This window comes from Psittacula echo, assembly GCF_963264785.1.
Source record: "Psittacula echo genome assembly, chromosome: 22".
Taxonomy (NCBI): domain Eukaryota; kingdom Metazoa; phylum Chordata; class Aves; order Psittaciformes; family Psittacidae; genus Psittacula; species Psittacula echo.
The window spans coordinates 1,011,735-1,024,829 of NC_137758.1; the positions used below are offsets into that span (position 1 = coordinate 1,011,735).

The 13,095-nt window shown below is 57.9% G+C and overlaps 1 protein-coding gene across 1 annotated transcript; it reads right to left on the bottom strand.

Annotated features, from left to right (window-relative positions):
- Positions 1-7,016: 7,016 nt before the first annotated feature.
- Positions 7,017-12,173, bottom strand: SYT2 (synaptotagmin 2; the record flags this gene model as incomplete). Its single annotated transcript, XM_080632792.1, has 8 exons — positions 7,017-7,223; positions 8,089-8,222; positions 9,156-9,273; positions 9,638-9,805; positions 9,956-10,123; positions 10,296-10,412; positions 11,698-11,867; positions 12,008-12,173. 8 exons carry the CDS (start codon positions 12,171-12,173, stop codon positions 7,017-7,019), a joined length of 1,248 nt encoding a protein of 415 aa, XP_080488918.1.
- Positions 12,174-13,095: the final 922 nt, after the last annotated feature.

The window sequence follows — 13,095 nt, forward strand, 5'->3', positions numbered from 1 at the left end:
GAATCCTGAGCACAGGCAGGACGAAGAGGGGAGCCCTCACGAGCTGCCAACCCCACCACCGAGCCCTCACCCCCCTTTCCTCCTGTCACGTACAGCATTTCAGCCTGGGATCAACCAGTCACCCCTGCCGTGCCCTGCCCTGTGCTGTACATCCCTTTCCTGCCCCGATTCCCATCGCAGCACCCCTCTGCCATTGGATTGTTTTTAATTTAAGCATGTTGTGGTGTCTCGGACATTTTATTCAAGGGAGAAGAGAAACGTGAGGATTGGGTTTGAGCTGCTGAAACTTCTTCTTCCAAAGCCCAGTGTTTGGTGTTGGACTCCAGCCTGGAGTAGGCAGCTCCTGCTTTACAAAAGCGATGCCTAAAGAACTGGGCCAGCACATCCAAACCCTTGACAGGTGGGAATTGTGACCGTGGGCTGGGACTCTGAGGATGCACATCAACCCTCCTGAGATGTGAGCCTCTGGTTGAAATGTGATGCTGTGTAAGCCACCAGAGCTGATTTCTGACACAGGCTGCCCACAGCTGCTTTGCACAGAGACTTCCTTCTCCTTTCACCCCAGGAGACTGAGTCTTTTATTTAATACAAGGTTTGGAGCCTGTTCAGTAGCATCAGCCCTGGCTCTCGGCGTCAGAGCCCTCGTCCTTCACCCTGCCCTTGGTGTCACCTTTATCCTTCCAGGGCTCCTGTCTCAGTAGCATCTGTTGATTGCATCCAGACTCTTGCTCCTCGGGATAGGATGTATCACAGATACTTGCCGAGCTTTCTGAAGGACAAGCTTGAGTCCCCAGAGATCCTTTGCTGCTTTCACATGCATATATCAGCATGAATCACCTTGCAGGGAGCTGTGCCCACACCAGACACCAGCGTCCCCATCCTCACAGCTGTCTGGGACATTGTCCTGCTGTCTTCATGAAGGCAGAGCCCTGTAGAAGAGTCTGGTCTGGGATTTCAGGTACCTGGCTTTGATTTGCTGCAGGAGGCTGACCAAGTGAAAGGCAGTGCTGGTTTGTAGAGAGAGGAAATGCCAGAGTCCCATTTGTCTCTTGGTGAAGAAGCTTGATGTAGATGCTTTCAAGGCAGAGGAGGTGAAGCAGTGATCACTTATCCTCCCACATGGAAAGCTGTGGGTGCATTGATGTCAGAGGGACAAGGAACTATCCTTGGGCATGCTGGTAATTATCGCTAGGATAAAAGTCTTTGAATCTGTCAAAAGCTTTCAATAAGCCTTGACCTTGAAGGAAACCTCAAAAAACCCACCCTCTTTCATGTTATACGTACTCAGAACAATTTGGAATTGTTCTCTCTATGGGCATTTAGACAGTGGCTCCTCTACGTGCTGTGGGATTTTGATGGTAGCAGCAGTAACCTGCCATCAGATCTGTTGAGCTTCCCCTTCAGAGACTCCTCTCAAACGATACCTTCCCTCTCAGAGACTTCTCCCTGTACCAAAACCACTTTCCCATCTACATCCTTCTGTATTTGTCCTTCCATTTCCTTCATCCTTTGGCATCCCTGCTCTGGCTGGCTGGAAGTTGCAGTCTCAGTCATTGAACTTGGAGGTTACCATGAAGTTCTACTCACATCCTGGGCACCTCTGCTGTTGGCTCACTGCTCCCATTGAGCTGGTGGGACTTTTCCACTGTGAGAGAGATAGGTGAGATCTTTGAACACGTGCATCATTCTTGAGCTTGCTCTGCAGGGTAGCATTTATCTCTGTCAGATAAAGAGGACTTTAAATGGGCTCTTTGGAACCTTTGGCTGGTCACTGCTTCAGGAAGCGTGTTCTTTTCCTCTCCCTTAGGGTTTTTTCTTCATGTTTGTTTTTTCCCCCCTAATTCTCTACCTTTCCCCCTCCCCATCCTGCCTGTTTCCACTTCTCTCGCTCCTGTTGGAGCTGCCGGTGTTGCCAGGGCAGCTCTGGCCAGAGCTTCCTCTTTGGCCGCTCTCCAGCCAGCGGAGCTCTTTGAGCGTGAGGTGCTGTTCCTCCTGGTACACTGAGGCCCTTCCTCTGCTGCTGTGCTTTGGGGAGGAGGAGACCAAAGCTGGTGATGGCATCAGGGTTTCTGCAGAGCACTGCCTAAGCCAGGCATCCTTTTTATATGACTTCTTTTAACCCTGCTATATTTAACAGCTTTAAGTCTCGAGGTCTGGGCAATGCTTTCTCTGCACGCCGTCCCCACTTGGGGCACTCTCTGTGTGAGTACGTCTGCGTTTCTTCATGTTTCTGCTCTTGGTGACCCACTCCTCGCTTCAGACCTGGGCTCCCTCAGCTCTAAAGAGGAGCCTGGCCCCTCCTGTGCCACGTGGAACAGGAGCTGCTGCCCTGCCGGTGTGCTGCTCGCGTGCCCCGGGTCCTGCATCCCACCAGGATGGGGTTTCACACTGAAGATCCTGGCGGTGGGAAGGAGCCTCGTGTCTGCTTCAGGGGGAGGGTTCGACCCAACCTGACAGATCCATCCTGCACTGATGGTTTGCCCCTTCCCACCCGGACGCCCGCTGTGTTTCCTCCTAAGGAGCAGCGTGCAAAGGGTGGGAAAGGCTCAAATCCTCTGCGTGGCACCTTGCAAAGCCAAACCACTTTAGATGAAGTCTGCTTAGCACTGGATTATCCCCTGACCTCTTGACTGGGACAGAGGACCCCCGCCGGGTCAGCCGAAGCTGTGAGCATCTCCTGAGGACGATGCGATGGCAAACCCAATCCTTGCGAATGAATACTCGTGGTCTCTCTTAAGCCAGAAGCAGTGCACTGAGGAGGTGATGAGGAGGAGGACACTTTGCACTTGGACCCGGTGCAAGGCAAGCAGCTTTTAAAACGGATCCCTATAGAACCAGAGCGTTTCCCAGACGTGCTCTCCGTTGGAGAAGAAGCTTTTTCTCTAAGCAGTCGCTTGGGGGGGTTCGTTGTCATGGCTGGGGCTGAAGCCGCCCGTTGTGGCCGTGACTTTGACGACGGCTCTTTGTAAATAAACGCCTTGGAGAAGCAGGACTGGCTCACGAGATGGGGAGAGAATGTATTTTTATGCAACTTTTGAGTGGCCTTTCAAACCCTGAGATGAATGATTTGTTTTACTGGTTGTTGTTATATAGTATTCGAAGTATTCTGTGTTTGAAAGTTTGGGAGTAATATTCACATCTATGATGCTTGTCAACACAACAGTATTTATAAATGAATAAAATGAGAGTTGATAACAGAGAAGCTTGGACTTTGCTTCCATCTGTCTGGAGCTGCAAGTTGCTCAGCCCAGATTTGTGCAGCATCAATGGGCTGAGAAAGCCCAAATGCTCCCAAGCCCTGTACGTGCTTGGTCAGGACAAACGCGTAGCAAAGGCCCAGGCACCGGTGCCATGTCTTGGAGCCCTTGTCCCAAGTGAGGTTGCTGGAAACTTGTGCACGTTGCAGTCTATGGAGGTGCTCTGAGGGGCAGCCTGAGCGCTTCCCCTTGGGCTTAGGGGTGTCCAGCACCTCTGCAAAGCAGGGCAGGACCAAGGCAGGTTTGCATGGACCCAAATGTGTGTGCTGGGACTGCTGATGTGTGCACCGTGTTTGGGCTGTGGGGACACCCCATGAGCGCACTCGTGTTCCGGGGTTCCCCTTGTGCCTCCATCCCTCCATTGCCTCTGGGCTCCCAGCCCTGGGCCCCCCCCACCGCGCCCCAGCAGCAAGACCAGGAGGGAACGGCGGCTCCTTTCAGCTCGTTTCTTTAATAAGGAGACAGGGATCATTACAAAAGAACCATGGGACGACGAGAGACGGGAACAACGGAGTCCACACGAGAGGAAGGGGCTTTCAAAGCAGCTTCGCGCCGGAGCCGAGCGCTGTGGGGCCGGGACGAGGCAGAGCGGGGCCAGCACTGGGACCCCCAAAGGGGCCGGCTCCTCCCTCCCAGCTTTGGGGGGAGAAGAGGAAAAGCAAGCCCAGGCCATCGCCAGGCCTCATGGGGTCGCTTCCTTTTAGCCTCAGAGACCAACACCAGCATCTTGGTGGCGTGGCCGGGTCTGCACCGGTGCAGCCGGGAGATGAGAATCATCCGGCTCTCATCCCCATCCCAAACCCAACCAACCGGACACAGCAGAATCACTCCAATTGCCCAAAAAGCCTTTTCACCGCCAGCTCTTTGCTGCATCCTGCCCCCCCGGGCTCTGTGCCCAGCACTGCCCCAGCCCCTTGCCCACAGCATCAGCAGCCACCGCAGCGGTGGCTTGATGGAGCTCATCCGGCTCCGCTGCTGAGCCCCACGTAACGGGGGGGGACAGTGGACACGGGGTGTTGGGGGTCATGGCTCACCCGTGGGCCCGTCCCCATGGGGTCCCGGCACGCCGCGGTCTCATATGGCTTCTAAAGTTGCTCTGGGGGTGAAATGCACCAACGCGACACAGGACACGGAAGCCACGATGTTGCCACTACCCGGCCATGGGACAGATGTGACGAGACACAGGAACAAGACACACGTGGAGGTGGCGGCTGCATCGCTGGCGGCTCACTCTCCGCCGCTTGGCATGCGTTGCTTCTTGGCATTGCTGTCCTCTTGGAGATGATCTTCGTTGGGTTTTGTTTCCTCGAGGGGGGACACTCAGGGCGGTGGAGAGCACTCGAGCAGTGAGGTTTGCTCGGCACCAGCTCTGCCTCGCCGCAGGAGCGCGGTCGGTCAGAGCGCGCGGCGCCGCGCGCGGCGTTGCCCATGCGGCTACGGCTACGGGGCTGCAGCTCATGCACTGGTCGTGGTATATACAGCGATGGCTCCATACGGTCACAAGTACACGCAGCGACGGGGGTCAGAGGCAGCGCAGATGGCTTTAGTGGTTCCGTTGGTTTCCCCTTGGTTTATTAAGAAACAAATCAAATGATGCAGGAAAGTCACAGTCTCCCCTGCCCAGGGATTATAGAGTCCGAATGGGAAGTGGGAACTCTGCTCCTCGTGAGATCCCGGGTGATGCAGTGGGTCTGGGGGGTGTATGTGGAGGGGTGCGTATGAAGGGGTGCACATGGAGGGGTTGCACGCAGGTACATGCGCTGTCCTGTGTGCACACGTGCTGCCCATGGGAGCTATGGGGCTGCCCACACTCACCAAGTGCCCAATTCCTTCTTTTTTAACCCATTTCCACATCAGGCAAATCCCACCCCCACCCCCCCCCAGTGCCCGGATGCGTTTTGGAATGATCCTGACTCAAGAGCCTGAATCCCACCCATGCCCCAGCCACGGGGCTGCAGCCGCCCTGAGCTCCCCATGGGTTTAAAGCACCCGGAGGCATCGTCTCCCTTTGCCACGCATGGGCCAGGAGCTCGCTGCCACTGACACATCCGATGGCAGAAGGGACTCAGTGAAGCTGGAGGTGACCCTGCAGGACCCCCCCCAGCTCCTGCACAGCCCCGGTGCCACCTTCAGCAGCCAGGCCCTGGCCAAGCGCAGCCGCGGTGCCGGTGGAAGTGACTTTGGGGTCCCACCGAGCCCCAAACCTCCCCCGGCGGAGCCGTCCCTCCCTGGGGACCTGTCCCTGTGTCCGACCTGAGCCCCCTGAGCTGTGCCTGCCACCGGCTTTCCCACTGTGTCCCCACCTCCCGGCGGGTCTGAGGTGCCCTTTGGCATGCAGGGAGCTGCCGGAGCATCCGCCGGCACCAGGGTGATGTGGTTTGGTACCTTGGCACTTTGTCCCCAGGCTCAGGATGCCCAGCACCGAGGTCCCAGCCCAAGACACCCCCCCCCCCCCTTGCTTTCAATTGTGACAAAACCCCCCCAAACCTGAGCCCAGGGAAGCAAAGCGGGGAGCAGGGAGCACGAGGCTTGGGGGAGCTGGAGCAGGGATGGGGACACCGGCTCCTGTCAGTGCCCCAGTGCAGACTGTGCTGAACTGGGCAGGGCTGCAGGGAGCATCCTTGGGTTTCCAGCTCTGGGGCTTGGTCCTGCCTCATCCCACCATGGAGAGGTGGCCTGGAGAAGCTCCTGCCCACTGTGATGGACACGGATATGGCTTGTGCCCCCAAGGAGAGCGGGATGGGGTGGATTCAGCAGCCAGCGGCTCGGTGGGGACCAGCAGCTCAAGGAGATCACAGGTTCTGGTCCCTGGCTGGCCATGGGCTCACTCTCGTCCTCCCCACCTGCATCACAGTGGTGGGATGTGGCAGTGGGGCTGGAGCTCCCCATAGCCCCCAGGCTGCCCTGAGGCAGGGCTGAGCCCTTTGGGGAGGCACCTGGCACCGCTCTGACCCCTCGCATCACGAGACCCCTCAGCATCATCCTGCCTTGTGGAAGCATCTTGATCTACAGGCTTCACCCAAGCATGGTGGGACACACGCAAATCCCCCAGTGCTGCCCTTGCCTGGCCATGGTGGCAGAGGTGGTGGTGTCCATTGTGTGCGCATCCCTCCATGGGTCTCCTCCGAGCAGACCCCAGGGGCTCCCTGGGCTCAGTGTGGCCCCACAAGAGCTCAGCACCCCCCTAACAGTGGGGCCCTGTGGTCCCTACAAACCTCTCCTCAGGAGAACCAAGCCTGGAGCTGGCCAGGGCACTGGAACCAAGGGGATGGAGGGAGGCAGAGCCGGAGGCACCAGGGTCTGCTGCAGAGGCTCTCCTCCATCACCACCTCTGTCCACACCACAGCTCGTGCCCCAGGCAAGCAGAGCTCATCCCCATGACCACCTCCATCACCACCTCCATGGACGAGCGGTGCTTCCCACGTGGAGCCAAGGGGAGGACGGCAGCAGCGGTGCTGTGGGCTGGTGCCACAGCCACCAGGGAAGGTCCCAGGCGTGACGGTGGCTTTGGGCCTGGGAGGTGGTTGGAGGTGATGGGGCAGAAGGGAGAGATGCTGAAGAACGAAAAGAACCATCCATGTCTTTAACCTCTTCCCCTGGAAGCTCTTGGGACTGTCTGGAAACCCTTCCACAGCCATCGAAGGGTATTTCAGCTTAAAAGAGAACAAAAAGAACCAAAACCGAAGGTTGCAGAACTGAGGTATCGGTAGCTCTGGGTCGCGCCGAGTGTCCGCGGTGCCGCGCCGCCGGCAGCTCCTCCTATTTGTTCTTCCCAAGAGCTGCGTCTACTTCTTCCTCTGGCTTCAGCGAGTGCCACTGGGCAATGGGCCGCCGGGGGTTGGCCAGCATGTCGGACCAGTGCCGCAGCTCCGTGCCCGTGGAATTGCAGCCCGTGAAGATCTTGCCGATGGCCTCGTTCTTCCCCAGCTTGTCGTAGTCCAGCACCGTGATGACCACTTGCACTTTCTGAGGGAGGAAACCTTCTTTCAAGGGGCAGGAAAGCGCAGGCAGCAGGGTCCCAATTACAGCATCCCAACTGCAGCATCCCAATCGCAGCATCCCAACTGCAGCATCCCAATCGCAGCATCCCAATGACAGCATCCCAATCGCAGCATCCCAACTGCAGCATCCCAATCACAGCATCCCAACTGCAGCATCCCAATCGCAGCATCCCAATCACAGCATCCCAATCAGAGCACCCTAACTGCAGGAGCAGAGTCCCAATCACAGCATCCCAACCACAGCATCCAAATCACAGCTTCCCAATCAGAGCATGCCAATCAGAGCATCCCAATCAGAGCATCCCAACTGCAGTATCCTAATCACAGCATCCCAACTGCAGGAGCAGGGTCCCAATCACAGCATCCCAACTGCAGCATCCCAATCACAGCGTCCCAAATGCAGCATCCCAATCGCAGCATCCCAACTGCAGCATCCCAATCACAGCATCCCAATCACAGCATCCCAACTGCAGGAGCAGAGTCCCAATCACAGCATCCCAACCGCAGCATCCAAATCACAGCTTCCCAATCAGAGCATCCCAAATTCAGCATCCCAAACACAGCATCCCAACTGCAGGAGCAGAGGAAAGCCCCTCTCCAGCCATTACCTAGGTTGGGACTGCATCTCCTGGGCAGCACCCACCTCTGCCCCTGAAGCAGATGTCCTCAGCATCAGCCCAGGCCCAGGCTGGGACTGGATGTGATTTCATGGGAGACTGGACCAGGAGCTTGGCAGGAGCTGCTCAGGCTGGGACAGGGGCTTGGGCAGCTGTGGGACTTCTCCCATGGCCCTCACCCTGCCTCCCTCCCACGGAAGTCATCAAACAAACCTGTATCTGCTCAAAGGGGATCTCGAAGCTGAAGGACTCATTGAAGTAGGGGTTCAGGGTCTTCTTCTTGACTGTGGTCTTCTTCTTCTTCAACCTCTTGCCATTCTGCAGCAGGTGAATCTTCACATAGGGATCTGGGGGGGCAGGAGGGTGCATCAGCCTAGGCTGAGATGCCCAGGGGACAACCATCAGCCTGGCCCCAAGACAATCTGAAGGGGGCTACAAGGATGCTGGGGATGGACTCTTCATCAGGGACTGTAGCAATAGGACAAGGGGTGATGGGTTCAGACTGAAACGGGAAGTTCAGGTTAGATCTTAGGCAGAAGCTCTTCCCTGTGAGGGTGCTGAGGCGCTGGCCCAGGGTGCCCAGAGAAGCTGTGGCTGCCCCATCCCTGGCAGTGTTCAAGGCCAGGTTGGACACAGGGGCTTGGAGCAAGCTGCTCCAGTGGAAGGGGTCCCTGCCTGTGGCAGGGGTTGGAGCTGGAGGAGCTTTAAGGTCCCTTCCAACCCAAACCATTCCATGATTCTATGGTTCTATGCTGAGGTGCACCACAGGGTAAAGAGTATTTAAAGAATAAAGGTGCTCTGATGGATGGAGCTCTTCTGCGTCCTGTGGGTCCTCTTGTAGGAGGGATGCAGGCAGTACAGTGCATCATCCCCATTTCTGGAGCAGGGCACCCAGCAATAAAGCTGAACCCTTCCATCCATGCTGGTGCTGCTCTTCCCCTGGTTAATAAAGCATGCTGTCAACTGTGCCCCTGGCCCCAAGTCACGGAGAAGCAGGACCACGAGCAGAGAAGCATTTTCACCACCCAGGTCCTGCAGCTCCCTGGAGCCTGGACACAGTCAGGAACCAAATTCAGTTCTTCCTAAGGGTTGGGGGGCCCATCCTATCCCATCCCATCCCATCTCCCCTTGCCCCAACGGCAGACCTGGGGCTGCCTCCAATACAGGAGGTCCCAGGCAGTGGTGATGGCTTCCCCAAGCCCTGGCCCACTGATGGCCCCATTGTCCTTCCCCCAGCAAAGGATGCTGAGAGCCCCAGAGTAGGGTGGAGGAGAACCCACCTGAGAGACCCCCGACATCCATCTTCTTCAGGTTCTTGGCCTCCAGGATGCAGACCGTGAGCTTCCCGGCCGTGGGCACGTACCGGAGGGAGATGCAGATGTCTCCCAGCTTCTCCGGCTGCCGAGAGGAGCAGGGAGTGGGTACCAAAGCCTTGTCAGTGCTGGACATGGTCCCACATGCGGGTGCCCCCCACATCCTGCTCAACCTTCAGTGCAAACCTGAGCTGGCTTCCACCAGCACAAGGGTTTGATCCCTTGGGTCTGGGTCAGGCCAGGCCCAAGGCAGCACTCAAGAAGTTCATACCCTCCAGTTCTGTTATAGAAAGGCTTTTGCACAGAGGAACAAAGGGACAGATCCTGCCCAGCACTCACGGCCAGGACGTGCATCCTGAGCACTGTGGGATGGACCAGAAAGCAGAGCGCGCCCCATGGCCACCCCGCATCTCAAGCCACCCTGGCCAAGGGTTTCAGCTGGCTCTTACCTCCTCCTTCTCACCGCTCTGCAGGTCCCGCCACTCCTCGATGGGCTGACCCAGGTCCACCGTGTTCATGGGCACCTTCACCTCGCCAATGATGTCGTGCTTGGAGAAGCGGTCGAAGTCGTAGATGGCCATCACCAGCGTCTTCCCACCCAGTTCCTGGTAGGGGACCTGCACAAAGAGGGCCATTGAGTGGGCTGGCAATGGGCTCAAAGGAGCACAGCTCCCAGCAGTGTTGGTCGACACACGGCCTGTACATAGCCAGGAGGAAAGATGAGAGTGGGAGACAAGGTCCCGCGCTGTGGGCAAGAAGGCCCTCACCTTGAAGGTGAAGGTCTCATTGAAGGCAGGGTTCAGCGTCTTCTTCTGCACTTTGGTCTCATACTTTTTCTTCTTGTCAGGGAGCAGGAACACCTTCACGTAGGGGTCCGAGGTGCCCCCCATGTCCAGAGCCGGCAGCTCGGCGGCTTGGAGGATGCCCACCGTGAGCTGGAGGTGGAACAGGGATGTCTCCATCCAGGCAGCTGCTGACGCCAAGGGCTCATCCCCAGCCCAACATGGGACAGGGCTCCCCGGGGCTCAGCACCCAGCTCCCCCCTCCCTCCTTTGCCACCCAGGCCCAATAGGACCTCCCTGGGCAAACCCCACTCGAGACCATCACCTGGTTCGCCTGGAAGTCGTAGTCCAGCGAGAACTGGAGCTTGCCCAGGTTCTCCGGCTCCTTCTCCTCCTCCTCTCCTTCCCCCTCCGTCAGTCCCGTCTCAGCATCATCATCGTCCTGTTGCTCCTACAGCAGCAGCCAAGGCTCAGCAGCAGGGTCAGAGCCCAGCATCCCCATCCCCGCACCACCCCAGGACCCCAACCCCACCTCAACACCCGGGGAAAGGAGCCCCCCGTGCTGGGGACATGCACATGGACAGAGCAGCCCTGGGGTGGCACCAGCTCTGCCCATGCCGCTGCCTTGGGGTGCCCCAAGGCAGGGTCAGCTCCAGGGGAGGGGGGTTTGGTGCTGGCAGGACATGGCTGCAGTAAGGAAGGGTGCAGGGACACTCGACCCCTGCTTGTTGCAGCCCCACAGCCGGTGCTAAGGGCTTTAGTAGCTTCGTAATGAAGAGAGAACCTAATTCTCCTAAGGCAAAGCCACCGCTCTCCGTCTCTCTCCAAGTTATGGTCCATGGGGTGGGAACCTGGGCTCCTTAGCACCTCTCTGATGTGTCCCCAGGTGCCCCGTCCCACGCTGGAAGATGATGGAGAAGGAAGTTCATGGTGGCACCTACCGTGAGGGTGTCCCAGGATGGACAGGGAGCACAGCGGCAGGGAGGGAGGCCAGAGAGAGCACGGAGAGGTGAGAGAGCCACGTTACAGAGAGCAGCAACCATGGGATAAGGGACCCAGGCCAAGGGGGGGAATCGGGGTTCCTACGGCCCCATCCACCCCAGGAGGCAGCCCTGGCACTGCAGCAGGGAATCCCCCCCTACATCTCCCACCACCCTGGAGCATCCCCCCCCAGCCCCCCCTGCATGCCCATGGTGCCCACAGGGCTCTGAAGAGCAGAAACCTCCTACCCCCTGCAAACGGCCCTGGGTCATGGCCATTGGAATGGGCAGGATCACCCCAAGCCTGCTGGTTCCAAAGCCTCCTTCCTGCCGGCCCCTAGGATGGGAGATGGCCCCAGCTCCATGCACCAGCACCTCTTGAACACTGCCTTTTCGGGGACCCCAAACTAATGGGTGTTTTGGCCTCCTCTCTGAGCTAAAGGCACAGTTCCATGAAGTGGCAGCTCGGAGGGAGGTGGGGAGACACAAGGGATTAGATTGACATTTGATGGATCAGGTGAAGCATTGGCAGGTCCAAGCCAGCTTGAGCCTGGTCCCATCCGGGCCACCGGACACTGGAAGAGGACAGTGCTGCAGTCTCAGGTCCAGGCTCACTGTCCCATCCCAGGATCCTGGTGGCTCCATCCCTCTTTGCTGCCTGAGCTATGAGTGCCCCAACATGGTTTGTAACACAACCAGAGGGATCGTCCTACAACAAGAAGGCCAAGCAGTGCAGGAGGATGTCACCTGGTTGCCTGACTTCATGTCCTTCATGTTCATGGCATTCTTCATGCCTTTGCCCTTCTCCTTCTTGTTCTTCTTCTTCTTGCAGCAGCACTTCTTGCAGATGCAGAAGCAGCAGGTGAGGATGAGGAGTCCGGCTACCACCGCAATGGCGATGAGGGCCCAGGGTGGCACTGGGGGCAAGAGCCGGTGCCATGGTCAGCCCCACAGCTCCCTCCCTGCCCCACCACCTTGTCCCACACCTTGCACTGGGACCAGAGCAGTGGTGTGGTCACGAGGAAGGTAACACCAGGAAGAGGAGGCAGAAACTCACAGGGGATCTTGTTGAGCTCATTCATGAACTTGTCCCTCAGCTTGGTGAACATGTCCTCCTTGCTCTCACCCTGCCCTGCTGCCTCTGTGGAGTTCTCCATCGTGGTCATGGGCATCGTGGTGGCCGTGGCCTCCGGGGCCATCATGGACGCTTGCTTGAACGTCATGGTGGGGCAGGGGCTCCCTGGAACACAACGTCCCCTCTGTGGTCACACAGGTCCAGCCCATGCCCAGGCTGTGTGCCCAGCAGCAACCTCTCTGCACCCAAATGTGGGGTACAGGGTGGGCATGCCAGCAAGACCACCACCCTCCAGCACCACAGCCCTGGGCACCCAGCACGGTGAGGGGTGTGCTCCTGGGTGCTGGGGCTCCGCGTGCCACAGGCTCTGCAGCACGCCAAGGTGCAGGCTGAGACTGGGATACTGTGACTGGGATGCTATGATTGGGATGCTAGAGTTGGGATGCTGTGATTGGAATGCTGCAGTTGGGATGCTGTGATTGGGCTGCTGTAGTTGGGATGCTGCAGTTGGGCTGCTGTAGTTGGGATGCTGCAGTTGGGCTGCTGTAGTTGGGCTGCTGCAGTTGGGATGCTGCAGTTGGGATGCTGTAGTTGGGATGCTGTAGTTGGGATGCTGCAGTTGGGATGCTGTAGTTGGGATGCTGCAGTTGGGATGCTGCAGTTGGGATGCTGTAGTTGGGATGCTGCAGTTGGGATGCTGCAGTTGGGATGCTGCAGTTGGGATGCTGTAGTTGGGATGCTGCAGTTCGGATGCTGCAGTTGGGATGCTCTCATTGGGATGCTGCAGTTGGGGTGCTGCTCACATCCTGATGCACACACAACAGCACAGCTGCATTCCTCAGGGATAGGTCAGCTGTGCTCAGTGTGGCACGTGCTTCATGTGTGTGCACATGCGTGTGAGTGCTTGTGTACAGAGAGACATGAAAGTGCTGGTGCAGTGTGCATGTGTCTGTGCACAGACACAGTGTGCAGGTACAGGGTGCAAGGGCTGTTGCATGGGGTGTGCATTCACATCTGCACATGTGCCTGTGCATGGAGTGTGGATGCACATCTGTGCACACGTGCCAACA